The 17,923-nt window shown below is 54.9% G+C and overlaps 1 protein-coding gene across 5 annotated transcripts; it reads right to left on the reverse strand.

Moving 5' to 3' along the window:
* Positions 1-3,529: 3,529 nt before the first annotated feature.
* LOC112300678 (C-type lectin domain family 18 member A) lies at positions 3,530-13,611 on the reverse strand. Of its 5 annotated transcripts, XM_045191997.3 has the most exons (13): positions 13,481-13,611; positions 13,094-13,337; positions 12,431-12,576; positions 10,252-10,491; positions 8,570-8,667; positions 8,029-8,150; positions 7,747-7,854; positions 7,067-7,159; positions 6,590-6,696; positions 5,871-6,000; positions 5,480-5,576; positions 4,469-4,560; positions 3,530-3,920 (listed from the first exon to the last, which is right to left on the reverse strand). In XM_045191997.3, exons 2-13 carry the CDS (start codon positions 13,230-13,232, stop codon positions 3,883-3,885), a joined length of 1,410 nt encoding a protein of 469 aa, XP_045047932.2. In that variant the 5' UTR covers positions 13,233-13,337; positions 13,481-13,611; the 3' UTR covers positions 3,530-3,882. The 5 variants fall into 5 exon arrangements, with proteins under 5 accessions (XP_045047932.2, XP_024411733.2, XP_045047933.2 ...); XM_024555965.3 differs by lacking the exon at positions 13,481-13,611 and having other exon boundaries at positions 12,431-12,522; positions 13,094-13,453; XM_045191998.2 differs by lacking the exon at positions 13,481-13,611 and having other exon boundaries at positions 5,871-5,922; positions 13,094-13,453.
* Positions 13,612-17,923: the final 4,312 nt, after the last annotated feature.

The raw sequence follows: 17,923 nt of genomic DNA on the forward strand, positions 1-17,923 counted from the left end.
TCTGGGGCTCATCCAAGTAGCTGGGATGGTTCTAATTGTTTGCTCTGATGGTTGCTTAAAACTTGGACTCAGTTGTGGCCAAAAAATATTAGCTAAGAGCTAATAAGAAGAAGAATGAGAATAGCTAAGACTTACCAAGCATTTGCTATCTGCCAGGCATAGTTTTAAGCACTGTACTTATTTAAAGTTTGTTTAGTTAACAAATGCAGTTTAGACGATATAATGTTGACAAAGGAATAAAAAAGTTGGCTGAGCTAACAGTCATCAGTGTTTACCAGTCCCAGCAGGCACTGTCCCAAATATTTCAATGTCCTAACTCCTTTTATTTTCCTCATTTTACAGAAGGAATGAGGCAGAGAGACGCATGAATGAGGAGCCGGGCCGCACAGTGGGAGGTGAGCTTCAGTGTGATGTGCTTGAACCATCCTGAAACCGTCCCCTGCCACCCTGGTCTACGGAAAAATTGCCTCCTAGGAAACCGGGCCTCGTGCCAAGAAGGGTGGGGGCCGCAGTTTTAGGGTGACCAGCTGTCCTGGTTTGCTGGGGACGGAGGGGCTTCCCAGCGTTAGGTAGGGTATATAGCAAACCAGGGCAGGGAGGAGGGGGGATGTGTCTCACCCACTAACTCAGCAGTCTGGAGCCTGGTCCAATAATATTGCCTGGTGTTCCAACACCGCGAGAAACTCCACATTAGCACGGTAGGAGGGGACCCTTGAAATTCTATGTATCCTTTCTGCTATCTGGGAAAGAAAGCCTTGAAACTGTGTGTTCACCCCAAGGTCTAGAAGGGAAAGAGGAAGAGGTCCCCAGTGCCCAAGAAAGCAGCCCAGAAAACAACTTTGGTTAATTGTCTACCTCTGGTCACTATCTGTGTTGTGAGGGAGTCCCTAGTGCTTCCAGAAAGGACCCAAAACCAACTCTGGGTAACTGCCCCAACTTGAATGAACTGCCTCCTGTCACGTATCTGCTTTACAACAAGATGAACAAATGGGGTCTGGAGCAAGACAAGGATTCGGGCTGACAGACCCCCACTCTTACCTACGTTTGGGTCGTCACATCCCCCTGGGAAAGCTGGCAGCACCTTTATCTGTCAATCAATATGTGACTTCTTCACCCCATCCGGCCAACCATGTAAGTCCTGGGGACGGATGACCTGCCGCCCTGCCGCCCCTGCCGTGCCCTGAACCTATGCCCTTCACCCCCACCGCGGCCAGGCCCGTTCTCTTCCCTGAGAAACTGTCACTGATCGACCCCGCTCGCACCCCAGTAGACTTGCTGATCTGTAATCCTTCACCACGTCAGCAAGACGAGAACCGGGTTTCTCCCGTAACACCAGCACTTGGCACTGTGCTAAAACTGGGACAGTTCCAGGCAAATTGGGACAACTGGTCCCCCTCTGTGTTAAATAACTTGCCCAAAGTCACACGGTTAGCAAGTGGCAGAGCCTGGCCCCAAAGTCAAGTGGTCTGGCTTTAGACCCCAGCTCTTTGCCTCTCTCTGCCAGCGGTTCTAGAACCAGAGCCTGCGTTTGAAGTAGCCGGAGGCCTTGTTAAAACCCAGATAACACGCCTCACCTTCAGAGTTTCCCCAGGACAAAACTAACTTGGGGGCCCCGGAGAATTCGCTTCTCCAACATGTTCCCAGGTGCAGTCAGTGCTGCCGGTCCGAGGACCACTGTGCAGGACCACAGCACTGTGCTAAGTCCAGACGAGGCTGCCATGGACTGGTCAGGTAGGACCTGCTCACTGCCACCTGCACCCACGAGCCCCGAGGAGGCTCCAAAGGCCTGCCCTTTGCCACGGCATCGAGAAATACGTGGTGAGGGACACGCAGTAGTGGCAGGAATGCTGACAGGAAGGCTGCAGCTGAAGGGGATCGGGGGCCTAGGGCATCAGAGGCTCCGAAGGGCCCTGGGCTGCCAGTGCTGGCATCCAGATGGACAGAGTCGCCACGAGGGTGGCTCCAGTGTGGTGGCTGCTGGAGTGCACACCGCAGTCCCCGTGCCTGCAGCAGGGCACGGGGGTCCACCCAGACTGGCTCTGCAGCGGGGCTTGGCCACTGTTTCTGGCCACACAGGTGCCCGGCCTGGCTCTCTGAGTCTCCCCAGGATCCTGCGACCAGCCATTGTCCTTTTTCAGCTTTTAAATTGAGGTGAAATTTTCACAACACGAAATCAGTCCGTGTGGTGCACTTGGTCCACCCACGGTCGTGACTTTTCGAGTCCCACACTTACCTGAGCTCTACGACATGTCTATCATTCCAGAATCAAACCTGCACCCAGTAAGCAGCTACTCCCCACTCTCCTACTGCCCCTTTATTTCAACTGATTCTCCCATTCTGAATGTTTCGTATAAATGGAATCTATTGTGTAACCTATTGTGACTAGCTTTTTTCACTTAAAATAACATTTTCAAGGTTCACCCCCCTTGTGGTATGCATCAGTACTTGATTCTTTTTAACCGCACACCGTGATATCATATGCGCACACTGTGATTTTCCTACACATTCATCCGCTGGTGGACATTTGGGCAGTTTCTACCTTTTGGCTATTGTGAGTGCTGCTGCTGTGAACTCTGTGTATAGGAATTCGTGTGTGTTCCTGTCTTCAGTTCTCTTGGGCACATGCCTGTGAGCGGAACTGCTGGGTCACGTGTAGTTGTGTTTAACTTTTTGGGGAATTGCCGAACTGTTTTTTAGCAGTGGCGGCCCATGTCACCCCGCCAACAGTGTGTGAGGGCTCCGGTCGGTCCCTGTCCTCATCAACACCCGTTACTGTCTGCTTCTTTGGAAACAGCTGTCCTAATGGCTGTGAAGTGGTGCCCCATTGTGGTTTGGTTTGGATTTCCCAATGACTGGCGATGCTGATCACTGTTCATGCGCTGGTTGGCCACTTGCGTGTCATGTTGGAGAATATCTATTGAAGTCCTTGGACTATTTTAAAATCATTGTTCTTAGGATCAACTCCTTTTCTGCCATGATTAGCCAGAGCTGTGTCTATTGGTTGCAGCTAAGCCCTGTGATTGGTACTCTTGCCCCTCCCGTGGCCCCAGGCCACACTTCTGCCTGCAACCAGCAAAGCAACTGGACATGCGCACACAACAGCACGCAAGTGGGCCGTGGCCCATTCTGGACAGTAGTGACAGTGCCTGCCTGGACCCTCTCACCACTGCAGGAAGAGGAGGGAGACGGGGCCACACAGACCCCAGTGCAGATAATCACAGAGAAAGAAGGAACACGGGAGCAGGCATAGAGCACAAAGGGAGAAGGTGTGGACAGAAACACAAAGCCTACATAGGCAGTGATGGGAGGAGCTGGAGCAAGACATCAGGGATGCAAATGAGGCTTCTGCATCTATGCACTATTCAGGAACGCTGGGCCTGAAACAGCCAGAGGGCAGCCTGGGTGGGTGAGCAGGGACGGGGCTCAGGCAGGCAGGAGGCAACCGCACTCTCTGAGCTTCAGGCACTCTCTGGTTCTCCAGGGTCATCCTGGCTCATCTGAATTCCCCTTCAAAATGAGTATCCACAGGTTTGTTTCATAACTTAGTTTAATCTTTTGTGGGCTGCGAGGAACCTCCATCTGCCCCAGAGGGTCCAGCCTGGATGGAGGAGAGCGGTCTCGGTCTCCTCCAACCCTGGCCTTGGCTCTTGTTCACCACCTAATTGAGGCCCATCTCCCCAATCAGAAGCAGGCTGAGGGGCCCCAGGCTCCCCTTCCCCTATGCTAGCCTCCCTATTGGCCCCGCCCCACTTCCTGCAAGGTCTGGGACCTCTACAGATGTTGGGCTTGAAGCCCTGGCCTGGACCTTGTTCCAGAGAGATGGTCAGACAGGTAAGTAGAGCTGGTGCAGGCAGAGGCAAAGGAGAGAGGTGTGGCTGAGTTTCAGGGCCCTGGGTCCCAGCGGGAAATGTGCTCCTGAGCTGGAAAGGAAGCAGAACAGAGCAAGGCTCGATGGCAGCCCAGGGAGTCTTGGGATGGGGACCCTGCTGCACTTGTACCCTCCAGAAGTACCCTTGGCCATGGTCCCGTGTAGCTCCAGACCCTCCCAGCAGGTGGTACTGGGAGCTGGTTTGGGCTAGGCTTCCCCTCAGCGCCGCTCCCCCCCCCCCCCCCCCCCCCCCCCCCCCCGCACCAGAGTTCACTGGGCTCTAGAGAGTCAGGTGACACTGAGGAACCCAACAGGCCCCCAGGTAGCAATTTCAGTGACAGAAGGAAGGGACCTTGGAGAAAGCCAGGTCAGGCTGTGCGTTCAGTCCGACCACTGTGTGAATGCTGTACTCAGTGAGGCTGGGCCCGCCTCCCCTCTCCAGGCCTCTGAGTTGCCCGCCTGGAGCAGGGCATTCTCAGTGGCCCTGTGTGCCGAAACACTGCAGGCCTGCTGTCTGGATGTCCTGGCCAACTGGATGGGGCTGGCAGCCACCCCAGGGGACAGGGCCACAGGGGTGGGGGGCCATGGGAGGTCCCTCACCAAACTGGCAGATGTAGCGGTTTCGGGTTTTACAGCGTTGGTCGTTCCAGTTGAAGGCAGCCGAGGCCTGCAGCTCCACGCAGTTGCCAAACCTGCTGGGCCAAGATGTCGGGCACTCAGGAGGAATGATGTCAGGAGTCTGGGAGAGGCTTAACTCCTCCATCCCAGCAGGTCCCCTGCATCTAAGAGACCTCAGTGCCTCTGTCCTGTGTATGGGGCTTCTGGGATCCAGACCTGACCCAAGCTCCTTCCCCTGCTTCCCAGACCACTGCAACTCTCCCCAGGGAAGCCCAGAGGTCTTGGCACACCCTCTACCTGGGAGGCAACTCCACCCACCCACTGTGATCGCTCAGCCATACCAGCCAATGAGGGGGTGGGGAGGGGACCTGGAACAGACAGGCCCATGTCCTCCCTCCCAGCAGGGAGAGGTGTGCCTGGGAGCCCAACCAGGCTTACTGCCTCTAGGAAGTGGGCCAGGGGCACAGGCCTGGCTGCCGCCAAGGAGGTCAAGGGAGGGTTGGGTGAGATATTTGGAAGCCTTGGTGGCCACACAGCCTGACCACCTCCACCCCTGTCACCCCTGCCCTGGGCATTCCTGTGACTTTGAAGACCAGGGCAGGGCCATATAACCAGAAGGCCCTCAGCACAGGCTGGCGGGTGGGCAGATTTTGTGTGAGCGGGTGCAGGTGGGCGGATAGCTTCAGAATTCGGGAGTCAATGCATTGATACAGACACGGGGGTGCGGGGGATGGATAATAGATGGAGGGGCCATGGATAAAGCCTTCTTGGGTTCCTTTTTTTTATGTGAACACCTGGAGGCCCGGGATGTGCCCCACCTCAGCACCCAGCTGGGCCCTGACTTCCCGGGTGCCTGGGTATCAGGTGAGGCTCAGACCCTTAGAGGGCTCAGCCAGGCAGCAGGCTGGGTGGAAGTTCTTCAGCGGTGTGTGGAGGCTTAGCGAGCAGACTCAGGGGAGAAGGTGGGCCCAGGAAGGGGCACCCCAGACTCACCCCTGGTTGTCAGGCTGCCCAAAGGCAAAACTGGTGAAGGACTGGTGCTCCCCGGTAGACCAGCGGAAGGAGTCCTTAGAGGTCTTGTAGGTAAGCCCTGGGCCGGGGCAGTCAAGGTTGGCCCCAGGACACAAGAAAGGAGGACCCCAAGCCCTGAGCCTGCTGCCTAAGGCCTGTCTGGTCCCAGCCCCCACCCCGCTTCCCTGCTCTTCCAGTCCCCCTTGTGGTTTTTTTCTTGCTTGGGCTCTCTCCCCAGGGAGGGGGTTGCAGCCTGACCCCCATTCTGGGCTCCCAGCCTTCACCACACCCTCACTGTCAGCTGGGGGTGCTCTGGGTTTCCCCAGCCCAGATTTCTCCAGCACTGCGGGGGCATCCCAGCCCCCACACTCACCAATCCAGAAGTTCCGGGTCTCAAAGTCGCTGTCGGTTACCTCGTTGGTCGTCTCCAAGTGGCCCAAGTAGAAGGCGAGGATGTCTTGTACTTTCTGGCTCTCGATCTGGGCGAGGACCCCGCCCCTTCCCTGCAATGCCCGCTCTGGGTCATGCCAGCAGGGTCCCAGGTCTCAGGCCAGCCCTCCTGCCACACCACCATGGCCACAGACAGCAAGCAGGGGTGCTGGCTCTGCTGTCGTCACCGCCCCACCACAGCCTCCTGCCTCTTAGAGTGGGGCCCCCCTTCCCACCCCAGGGGTCCAGATTGACAGCGTCCGGCCATTGGAAGGGTTTTGTTTTACCTGCTCAGTGCCTTAAATTCGTTTGAGTTGGCTGTCAGCATTAATAAATCTAGAGATGCCAGTGAAAAATCTGGATTTCTGGTTCTCCTAAAACACACTCAGTTCTGGCCTCCCCGAACCTGCTCGCCACCAGCAGGTGGCACTGAGTCAGGACAGCTCCTTAGATGGAGGTTGGTGGGGCCTTGTCCCTGGTCCCTCAGCGCATTAAGTGACCTCGTGGTTTCTATGGGCCTCTGAGTGGACCCTGCTTTATGCTAATGATGAGAATCAGGTCAGAAGATGCTGAAGGGACCATCTCTTAGTCCAGTGTCCCTTCATTAGGACTCTTGCTCGAGACCCTAAGGGGACGCCTGGGAAGACAGGGGTCAACTGTCACCTGGCATTTCGTCTTGGCTCCGTAATAGGTGTCTGCCTCCGAAGACACCATGAAGCAGTCCCCGTCGATCCTCAGATCACAGGAGTGGAAGGGAAAGTGTACCTTGGCTGAGGGGAGGGGAGCCTGAGTGTGTGTGGGGGGATCTCCTGTCAGCGTGGTGTTAACCCGCCCACTCTGCCCGGGAGCTGAGCTCAAGGTGCCACCCGCCGGAGTGTGGGCCGGGTTCAGTGGTGTGCTGTAAACGTGTGACAACCAGCTCTCTTCCTCAAAAAGAAATTTCTGATTTGTAGCACTTGCCAATTTCTGTGGTGTAAATACCACACCGTGGCTCGTTTCAAGCTACCAATGTCACTGAACATGGACTTGGGAAGAGATGTGCACGATGGGCAACCATGAGCAGGTCTGAGCCGGATCCAGCACACCAATGAAGGGTCCTGGGAGGGGCCCAGCTTTGGGGGCCCTTGGGTCAGGACTCACTGGCGCACTGGGCTCCCCCGTAGCCCACGTCACAGACGCAGGAGCACTCCTCTTCCCGGAAACGGCCGTGCACGCACTGCACGCTGCACCGCACTGCCAGGAGGCCAGGAAGAAACCGCGCTCAGCGTAGCCCCTGGGCCCCACGCTGCCCCTCCCCAGGCTGTGGACATGCAGGACTGGCCAGCCACAGAGAGACCACCCCTCTGAGGCACGGAACGCTGCCACACGTGGCATGTTCGGTTTGACCTCGTTGTAGAGAAAAGCAAATTGGGGTTTGGGAGGCGACCTGCCTGTGGTCACAGCTGGGGAGGGAAGACAGTGGGCGAAGAGTCCACTTCTGAATCCTAATTCTGTCTTTCTCCCACCACCCAGAGCCTCTGGGGCCGGTGTGATTCCACTGAGTCTGCTGCACAGCTCAGGGTCTGGCAGACAGGCAGCGCCCAGTGCAAGCGTGCCGAACGGCTGCACACACTGTGTGGACAGGCACATTCACGGTCGGAGCCCCTCACACACTTGATGCTCCCTGGCGTGTGTGTGTGTATGTGTGTGTGTGCACAAGAGTATATGCATTGCGCTCAGGCCCTCTGCACCCCTGGGGGCTGCCTGCTTGTGTGGGGGACTGGACTCCACCCCCTGGGTACCTCACGCTGTTGTGATCTGGAACCCCAGGTGTGCCTTACCTTGGCAGTACCTGCCCGTGTAGCCAGGGGGACAGTGGCAGTGGCAGGTGCTGATGTTGAGATGCCCGTGGTTCCGGCAGCTCATGCGGCACGGGTTCCTGGGGACCTCTGGCCAGATAAGGAGGGAAATCTGGAAGGAGGCCTTCAGGCAGGTGCTTCCTGGGTGCGGAGGCCCAGGGCTCCTGGGACCACCCCTCAGGATGCGGCTGCCCTCCTCTCGTCATCGGATCAAGCTCTCATACATCCACTGCCCAGAAGGAGGCAGGCAACGTGGACACTCACCACAGAGTCCCCCTGCATGGTCCCAAGCTTTGAAGCAGCCCGAGACACTGGCCGTGCAGAGTGAACACCAGGCACCCTTCTTATAGGGGACAATCGTCTTCCCGTTGACCTCCCAGTTGCCTCTGTGAGAACAAGCACCAGAGGGCAGGAAGGGCCTGCCTGGCCTTGGGCCGGGCAGGGGCGGACCTTGCTGTCTGCCCCACCCATCCCTTCAGCTCCTTCTGGCCCAGCCAGGGAGCCAGGGAGCTGGGTGAGACTGGGGGGTTTCCTAGGAAAGAAAAGAGGACCTCCAAACTAACATTGGGTCACTCCCTGAAGCTGGTAGTGCTTCCAGAAAGAGGCACCTGAGGAGACCACATTCTGCATGGCCGCAATCGCGGGTGCTACCACCTCTGCACGTGATCCCTGACCCCCTTCTACCCTCTCCCACAGGGTGCAGACCAAGAGGTCAAGGCCTTTTGGGTGAGTGGGTGGGCATCTCCCCTAGGGTGAAAGTGTCCTGCCCAGACCAGCCCTGATAGTGCAGCATGGTGGGGCTTACCCAGGGGAGTAGGCGCAGACAAAGGCTTCCATCTCAGCCTGGTCCCCAGAGCAGTGGTGTCGCCCGCAGCCCAGCTGGCTCGAGGTGGCCCACACAAGCTGTGGGAGACATAGGGGCTCAGAAATCCTATCAGGCCACCCCCATTGCCAGTCTGGGGCCAGCAGCACAGGTGATGCTCAACTGGGCAGGGAGGGTATAGCTTTGGCCCCAAACCAGGCAGACAGCTCCCTCCCCTCCCTTGGGGCCTCAGGAGTAGCTGCTATGATGGGTGGGGCTGTAGGATGGGTGGGAATACTCTAGGAAGGCTTTCTGGGTGGGGGTGAGGGTCAGAAGATACCTGAAGGGAGGAGAAATTGTGGATGGGTGGAAGAGAGTCACAAAAGAAGGACTTGGACACAAAAGGCCTCGTGACAGATTGCAAAAATGGCCACACCTCTCGCTTCAGCCCCCCTTTAAATGTGGCTTCGCAGTCCTTTGCATCAACAGAAGGACTCTCTTTCCCCAACTCTGAGTCTGGCTGGCCCTGTGGCCTCGCAGCAGAGGAGATATTGGGCCAGTTTTGAACCTAGGCCTCAGGAGAGCCTGCAATTTCTACCCTCATAAAACCGCTCAAGCCACCACGAGAGCAAGGCTCCTGGTGGGTGAGAGCCCTCCTAGGGCAGAGATGAGCCCGCTGAGGCCACGTCAGACAGTCCAGCATCTGGCCAACTCAGCAGCTGACTGTGGCTGGGTGAGTGGGCCCAGCCAAAACCAGAAGAACCTCCCAGCTTGCTCCCAACCCAAACTGCCCCTACAGAATGGTGAGATGCTAAATTTGGGGGTCGTGTGTGTCGTGCAACAAAAGCTAATGGACACAGGTCTTTAACAGTTCTCAAAACTTAGATCTAAAATCTTAGAATCAGTGACAACTTGGAAATAAGAACAAGTGGTTAAAACACAGGCAGAGCTCTGCACACTCCGACGGCCACTAAAAATGATAAGTATGAGGAGGGAGAGGTGAACATGTAGTCATACGTATGTGTCCAACAAGTAAAGAATATACATTCTTTTTAGGAGTTCACGGCATCCTTGCAAATGTCGATCCCTCACTAAACCACAGAGCAAGATTCATCCAATACCAAAGAACCAATACCCTACAGGCCATGTTCTATGAATTCTGTGCAATACAATCTACAGTAAGCAATTGAGGAGTAAGTAAAGAGGAAAGCGTATTTGGCAATTTAAGTGCACATTTCGAAATCAGAGACAACACCCTGATGAAAAGCAGGACACATGTGGACCCTGGGTGACGACAGAAACGCTAAGTGTCAAAGTGCATGGGATGCAGGTAGCAGAGTTAGGCGAAATCTACAGCTTTAAATGCGTGAAGCAGAAATGAAAAAGACAAAACGGATGAGCTAAGAACCCAAATCAAGAATATAAAAAAGAACGAGTGTAAATTGAATAAAATCAAAGTGCAGTTTTGAAGTCGTCGCCCTTTTAAAGAGATGAGAAGCAAACAGGTAATGGGTTCTAATTCTAAGTAGCGGGTGAGAGGGAGCCCATTATCTGATTCATGTTTGAAATATTTCATATTTAAAGCTGAAAAAAGTAAAACCATGCAAATTGAAGGAAAAACAGCTGCTAATTTTGAGACAAACTCTAGCCACTCTGAGTTGACCCCCACAGCTCTGGGGCCTCACCTGAGTGTAGTGGGTGCAGGTGGCATTGTGGGCACACTCGGCCGCCTCGTGGCTGTACCACTGGCCCTCTGCGAACCACAGGCCCACCACCTGGACAAAGGATGCAGAGCCCACAGGCAGCAACTGCACATTCCAGCCCACGTGTGAAGTGTCCCAGTGGGTGGGCCCCAGGCTTGGGGCTGGTCTGCCACAGAGGGCCGCCCTGGCCTGAGCCTGTCGGGCCAGGCTCTCACTCCAGTCCTGGGGGAGGTATAAACAGAGGCATCAGCGGGGGGCCCTCTCCTACCAGCTCCTGCATGTTCCCAGGGCGGCTAGTCCTGCAGAGAAGACAGTCCTGGGCCAGCTCAGCTACCTGACTGTTCTGGGTGGGGTTTTACCCACTTCGCTGTGACCAGGGAAGGCCAGACGGGACCTGCACCGAGCTCTCCAAGGCGTACTGGAAAAACCCCGGGAGCTGTCTGGACCCCCAGCCTAGGGCCTGCTCCACTCGGGCTTCGAGCCTCCATCCTCCTGACTCCTGTGGGGGCACCTTGTGGCCCTGACCGTGGCGCCACCACCCTGAGGGGAATAGGGGCTACTGGGTGCCAGTCCCAGTGACAGGATGGGTTTCTGCAGGAATTTTTCCCACCTGGTAGTGTGAGCCGCGGGAAGCGCCCTGGCCTCCCACACTGGCTGTGTGTGCTGTGAGCTACACCTGGTCCTGGCCATTGTCAGAAAGGCTCAGCTGCTACCCCTCGGCTTCCCTTTGATGCCAAAAGCTGCAGCAGCCCTGCCTCTGTATCCCATCCCCACACCCTGGCCATGGGGTGTTAGGGTGCCAACAGGAAAGGAAGACCAGCAAGGGTGTTAGAGGTCCTGGGCCCCAGTGCCCTGGGTGCTGGAAAGCAGAGTTCCCTGAGGCAGGTCTAATCTGCTCTCCCTTCCCAGGCGCAAGGTGGCCTTCCCCCAGCCCCACCCAGTTGCACCCCCTCCAGAAACAAGGCCTTCTGCAGTCAGGATAACACACATCACCCCACTGCCATGCCTGGGGGTCACCACCTCATGACAGCTGTGTGACCTCCAGCAGACCCCTAATATCCATGCGACTCAACGTCCTCAGCTGTAAAATGGGGACACCAAGGTTGATAGGCTCAGATTGCTGGGAGGATTAAATGGATACAGGGAGGTGAGTGCTGTGCCTGGGGTCTGACCCACAGCAGGCCCCGGGCAGGGGCCACAGTGACTTCACTGCTGACGAAGCCTACAGCCGGGGCCCCTCGGCAGCCCGAACCTCCCCCAGGGCCTCAGCCCCACTGGACAAAAGCCCAAGGAGCCTCCAGGGGCCAAAGTCACAGGTGTGAGGGAGGTGAGTGGGCACTTAATTTGCGGGGACTGCATTTGCACCTTTTATAGAATACCGTTTTCTAAGGCTTATGCTGACCAGCTGATTGGGAGCACACCTGCACCAGAGACTGGGGCTGGGAATGTGGGGAGGGAGAGTGGGAGCCAGGACCTGGGCCTGAAGGAGCGGCAGGGCTGCTGCAAAGCAGGGAGAGGGGGAGAAGTGACCCCTTCCTGTTCGCCTGTCCTGCCCCCACTCGTGGGAAACTGCTCTGGGAGCTCCCAAGGTCACCAGCCCTCAGCCAGCCTCAGAGGAGTTTGTGGGAGGCAGCCATGGGGAACCCTGCTGCCCCAGCCTGTCCCTCCCTTGCTCCCTAGCTGTTCACGTGGCCTGGGGCTGCTGGGGTCCCACACTATTGGGGCAGAGTTTCTGGGCCCCAGGATGGCACCTCCAGCTGCAAAGACTCAATCAGGGGTGATGGGAAACCCACCTGCTCCAGGCCCAGTGAGTGAGCAGGGAACTTGGAGGGGCCCCTCCCAGTTGCCCAGACAAACCCACAGAGAAGCCCTGGGTCCTGGTCCCACACAGACCCCTTCCTGGTCCCCAGCCCCTCCTTCTTGCTGGGACTCCTTCGTGAAGCTCCTCCTTCTGTGCCTCTGGTCTCCAGGACAACGTGGATGGGATGTGAGGAAAGGCCAAAGGACTGCCCTCTGGGAAGCAGGAGACTGTGGAGCCCCCAGCAACCAGACTGGGTCCCCTCTGTGGGCTAGGTGACCTGGTGCCCATGTAGCCTCCTGAGCCCTCCTCAGGGCTGTCCTTCCAGCCGCCCCCTCCGGGAGCCCGGGCTGGGGCACTCACCATTCTCCGCATGTTGGCTGCAGGGGGTTGCACCCGGCTGCGCAGGCGGTTGTGCAGGGAGAGGAGCCCGAAACTCTCCTTCCTGCTCAGGGCTGGGGTGGGAGACAAGGTCAGGCCCACCTGAGCGGTGGGACCTGGCCCGTCTCCTGAGTGGGGAAGTGGGAGTCACCATGTCAAGATGAGAATGCAATTCTGCCCTCAGGAAACAAGACCTGAGGTGGGACAGGAGGATGGTGCCCGTCTGTGGGAGGGTCTGGAGCAGAGGGATGGGGGTGACTAAGAGGTGAAGAAGTTGGGCTGAGGGAGGGGCAGGTGTAAAGGAGCTTGGGTGAGAGCTGGGGTGGGCGAGAGAGTGGGGAATAGGGGCTGGGGGTTGGGTGTGAAGAGGGGGCCAGCCCTGGGTTTGCAGAAGTCCCCTAGCTGGGGCTCCTCTCATCCCAGCTGCAAACTACAGGCTGTATTCCTCCTTCCAGCCCAGCCCACCCCGTCCTCCTCCCCAGCCCAGCCTCCCCATTCGGTCTGGGCCTCGAGACTCTTTGGGTCACTCCTTAAACCACACCAGCATGCCCAGGGCTCAGGCCTGGGGTTTGCTTCCAGAAGCCCTCTCGCTCCCCTCTGCAGAGGTCATAGCTCCTCCACCTCTTCTGACCCGGGACCCCTTACCTCCAGACATTGGAGCCCACTCTTCCCACAGCTGGAGCGGCTGCACCTCTGCCCAGGTTGTGCCAAGGAGAGCCAGGAGCACAGGCAGGAGGCCAGGCCAGCGGCACCCCAGCCAAAGGGAGGGCTTCAGCCGTAGCATGGGGCCTGTAGGAAGATCCAGGAGCAGCCTGGCTCAGCCGTCCAGCGTCCAGCTAGCTTCACGGGCTGGATGGAGCTATTCACAATCTCGAGGAGTCAGGCTGGGCTGGCAGACAAAAGGAGGAGCCTGGTGAGTAGGCAGTGCGTCCAAACAGCCTCCCATCCGGGCTGGCATGAAAAAAGACTGATAGCTGCAATCCCGGCCGCCCCCCCGACAGCCACCCTACAGACCAAGTGGTGTGCACTGACCCCATGGCCCCTGCTAATCATTGCAGGATTATTAGAGCCCTCGGGGAGCCCTTGGAGACCTTGCTGATTGGCCCACAGACATTCCAGGGCTGCGGATTAACAAATGGTGGCCATGCCCTGGCTGGGACAGCGTCCTTCAGGCCCATCAGTGGCTTTGACTCCCAGCCCCAAACCCAGGCAGGAGGCGGGGGCCACAACCGTGTGCCCTGCAGGTGGGCAGGAACTGGGCAAGATCCCAGGGGAATTCTTTCCTTTCTTTGGAAGCTGGTCCCAAGCCCCAGCCATGAATTAAACATGGGCAGGAGGTAACCGCACCACCAGACAGGTGCCGCCGGTGGGTGAGGGGATGGGGGGGCTAAGGCTGTGGGGAGTGGGCAGGGGCTGCACCTGTGGGAGGAAAAGGGTGTAGGACAGTCAGCCGGGTGTGTAGGGGGCTGGGCCCCACCCCGATTCTCCCCCACCCCTCCCACGTGACTGCAGGCCAGGAGAGGGCTAGGCGAGCTGGAGGAGAGCACGTGACACCCTCGGCTGACTCCAGTCCTGCTGGGAACCGGTTGGCCTCCAGACAAACAGGTGGTGTAGTTGGGGGCCGAGAATTGCCAGGATGCTCTGGGCCTGGCCGTGGCCTGCGCAACCCCACCAGCGTACGTTGAAGCAGATCTGCACCGCGGCTCGCATTTCTTAGAGAATTAAAGGCTGTCTTGCAGGCCACAGGTGAACGTCCACATTCCCCACAGGGAGGACCAAAGGTTGTTCAACCATGCCAAGGGACAGCCTGGCAAGATGGCTGCTTCTTCCTGGAGTTTGTATGTCCCCCGACCCCTAGGCTGGAACCCTCTTGGAGCTGGGTGTCAACTTCTTGGCATCTCTGCTGAGATGCAAGTGGGCTTGGCTTTCTGCGAAAACACTGATGGAACACAGATGTTACCGTGGGTACTGGAGAGTGGGGGCAGAGCCAGGCACAAGGACCCCTGAGCCAGCCTGGGTCCACAATACCCAGGGCCTCAGGGGTTTCTAATCCCTCAAATGCATGGCCAGACAGCTTCAAACTTATCCCATCTGGATCCCAGCAATGCTTTAATAATAGCAACCTTTTTCTACAGAGCTTACATATCATGTTCATGTATGTGAGTTCATGTTAGTTGCCACGACAAGCCTGTGCAGCAGTGGTGCCCATTTTGTAGACGAGGAAGCTCGGTGTGCCTAAGGGCGTCCGACAAGCACTTGGCTTGTGCCAGCTGGTCCAGGGGCTCCGTCTCAGCGTTCCCGGGTGCCGGCTGCTGCAGTGCACATCTCAGCCCCTGGAGTCCCATTCCCGCAGCCCTGCTCTGTGGTGACAGAAGTCCCAGTTCCCGCCTCTGTTCTTCCCGGCTAGTTCTTCCGTAGCTCGATGCAGGACTTGACACAGGCTGTAGGAAAACATATTTGGGGGCCTGGAGGGGAGTGACTTTTGAGGGGCCCTGGCTCACGTAGCAGGAGGGTCAGGGTGAGCTCAGCTTGAGGAGCTGCCGCGTGGATAAAACACCAGACCACATATCTGAGGGTGTAGATTCTGACCCAGGCTCTGTACGAGATGGTCTCTTCCATCCCGGGCCTCAGTGTCCAGTGGTGAGAAGCAGGGATGACAGCCTCTGCTGGACTCCCTAACCAGGCCTGCACTTGGGACATTGCATCTTGGTTTTCGTGGTATTTCTTCACGGGTCCAGACTTTTCACAGGAGTCTGCTGTGTGGTTGGGATGAGTTTTCAGAGTGGGTTTTGAGAGTGGGTATCCCCTTTCTTGCAAGGCGAAGTTCTCCAATAAGCAACCTCTCTTCTTATTTCTGTTGGCATAGATTTGTTTTATTTGTTCTGAACTTCATATGAACTGACCCATAGAATAGGCATGATTTCAGGCCTGGATGCCTTCGCTTCACATGATGTCAGTGAGATTCACACATGTTGTTGCCTGTATCGGCGGGTCGTCTTTGTTGTTCTTGTTTGTTTGTCTTTCATTGCTGGTAGTGTTTCGAATTTTCATTCGCCTATTGATGGACATTTGAACTGTTTTAAACTTAAAAAAAGATTTATTTATTTACTTACCTTTAGAGAGAGGGGAAGGGAAGGAAAAGAGAGGGAGAGAAACATCAATGTGTAGGAGATACATCAATCAGTGGCCTCTCACAGGCCCCCAGCTGGGGACCTGGCCCCAACCCAGGCATGTGCCCTGATTGGGAATCAAACCAGCAACCTTTTGGTTCACAGGCTGGCACTCAGTCCACTGAGCCACACCAGCCAGGCCTTAAGCTTTTATTATCAATAAAGTTGCTGTAGCTATGATTGTACAATTTAAAATTTTCTTTTAAAAAACACCTAAAAAAGAAAGAAAAGACAAAATTACCTAAATCAGGAAGAAAGAGGGCACATCGTCACAACCCATAATACAGACATCAAAAAGGTTGTAAGAAAATATGAAGAACAACTTTATGTCAACAAAACAAACAACATAAGCACAATGGCCAAATTTCTAGAAAGATAAATTGCCAAAATTGACTCAAGAATAAATAGAAAATCCGAATAGACGTATCACGATAAAATAAATTAAATGAGTGATTAAAAATCTTTCCACAAAGAAAAGCTTAGGTGCAAAAGGCTTCTCTGCTGAACTCTATCCAATATTTAAGGAAGGAATAATGCCAATCATACATAAACTTTTCAGAAAGCAGAAGAGGAGAAGGGGCACTTCCCAGCCTGTTCTACAAGGTCAGTGTCGTCCTGACCCCAAACCGGACAAAGACGTCACAAGAAAAGAAAACTGTGTATCTACATCCCTCATGAATATAGACACGAAACCCCGCCAATGTAACATTACAAAGCCTAATCTAGCAACATGTAATGAGGATTAAACACCATGACCGGGTAGGATTTATCCCAGGAATGCAAGGTTGGTTTTAACACTTAAAAATCAATTGCTGTAATGTACTGTATTCATAAAACAAAGGATAAAACCCACATGATCATCTCAAAGACACAGAAAAAGCATTTGATAAAATCCCGAACCTTTTCCTTAGGAAAATTCTCAACATACTAGGAATAGAAGAGAAAACCCTCACCCTGACAGAGGGCCACTGCTATGGGCTGAATCGCGTTGCCTCGCCCGCCCAATTTCTTTGGTGAAGCACTAATCCCAGTATCTCAGAATGTGACTACATTTGGAGATAGAGTCTCTAAAGAGGTAAATAAGGCCCAGGCTTGTGTGGCTCAGTGGGTTGAGCGCTGGCCTGAGAACCGAAAGGTCACCAGTTTGATTCCTGGTCAGCGCACATGCCTGGGTTGCCGGCCAGGTCCCCAGTGGGGACACATGAGAGGCAACCGATCCATGTTTCTCACACACGTCGATGTTTCTCTCCCTCTCTTTCTCACTCCCTTCCCCTCTCTCTAAAAAATAAAATAAATAAAACCATTTATTTTAAAAAAGAAGTAAATAAAGTTAAAGGAGGACATTGGCTTGGGCTCTCACCCAGCATCACTGGTGCTTATGAGAAAGAAGAAGAGATAGGACCCAGACACATGGAGAGAAGTCCGTGTGAAGACACAGGGAGAGAATGGCCATCTGTGAGCCCAGGATAAAGACCCTCAGAAGAAACCAACCCTGTCCACACCTTGGTCTTGGACATCTAGCCTCCAGAGCTGTGAGTAAATAAAATTCTGTTGTTAAAGCCACCCAGGCTCTGCGGTAAGCTTGCTCCGGCAGGCAGCCCTAGAAAACTAACAGAGCCCCTGTTAAAACTCTGCAGCTAACCTCATACCTAACGGTGAAAGACGAAGATTAGAAACAGGGAAGTAGTGGGGTCTACTCTCCCCACTTCCACTCGACACTGCACTTTGGAACGTGCGGTTAGTGCGGTGAGTCAAGAAAAGTTAAAGGCACCCAGATTAGACAGGAAGAAGGAGAACTGTCTTTATTTGCACATGATATGACCCTGTGTACAGAAAATCCTAAGGAATTTTTTTTCAAAACCTACTAGAACAAAGGTCTCAGGATACAAAATAAGTGTACAAAAATCAATTGTATTTCTATAAACTAGTAATAAGCAATCTAAAAATGAAGTTGAGAAAATAATTTCATTCCCAATGACATAAAAAAAATAAGACATGAACTCATAAGACTATGAAACATTACTGAGAGAAATGAAAGAAGATCTAAATAAATGGAGAGACATTCCACGTTCAGGATTGGAAGGCTCAATATTGTTGAGATGGCAATCCTTCCCAGCTACCAATTCAGTGCAATTCCTACCAAAATCCACAGCCTTAAAAAAAAAAGTGGATCCTAAAATGTTTGTGGAAAGGCAAAGGAATTAGAATAACCAAAACAATTTTCACAGAAAAAGAATGGGAGAACTTACACTACCTGATTTCAAAACGTGCATGAAAATATAGTAATCACAACCATATGGTATGG

Source organism: Desmodus rotundus, chromosome 12 (genome assembly GCF_022682495.2).
Source record: "Desmodus rotundus isolate HL8 chromosome 12, HLdesRot8A.1, whole genome shotgun sequence".
Taxonomy (NCBI): domain Eukaryota; kingdom Metazoa; phylum Chordata; class Mammalia; order Chiroptera; family Phyllostomidae; genus Desmodus; species Desmodus rotundus.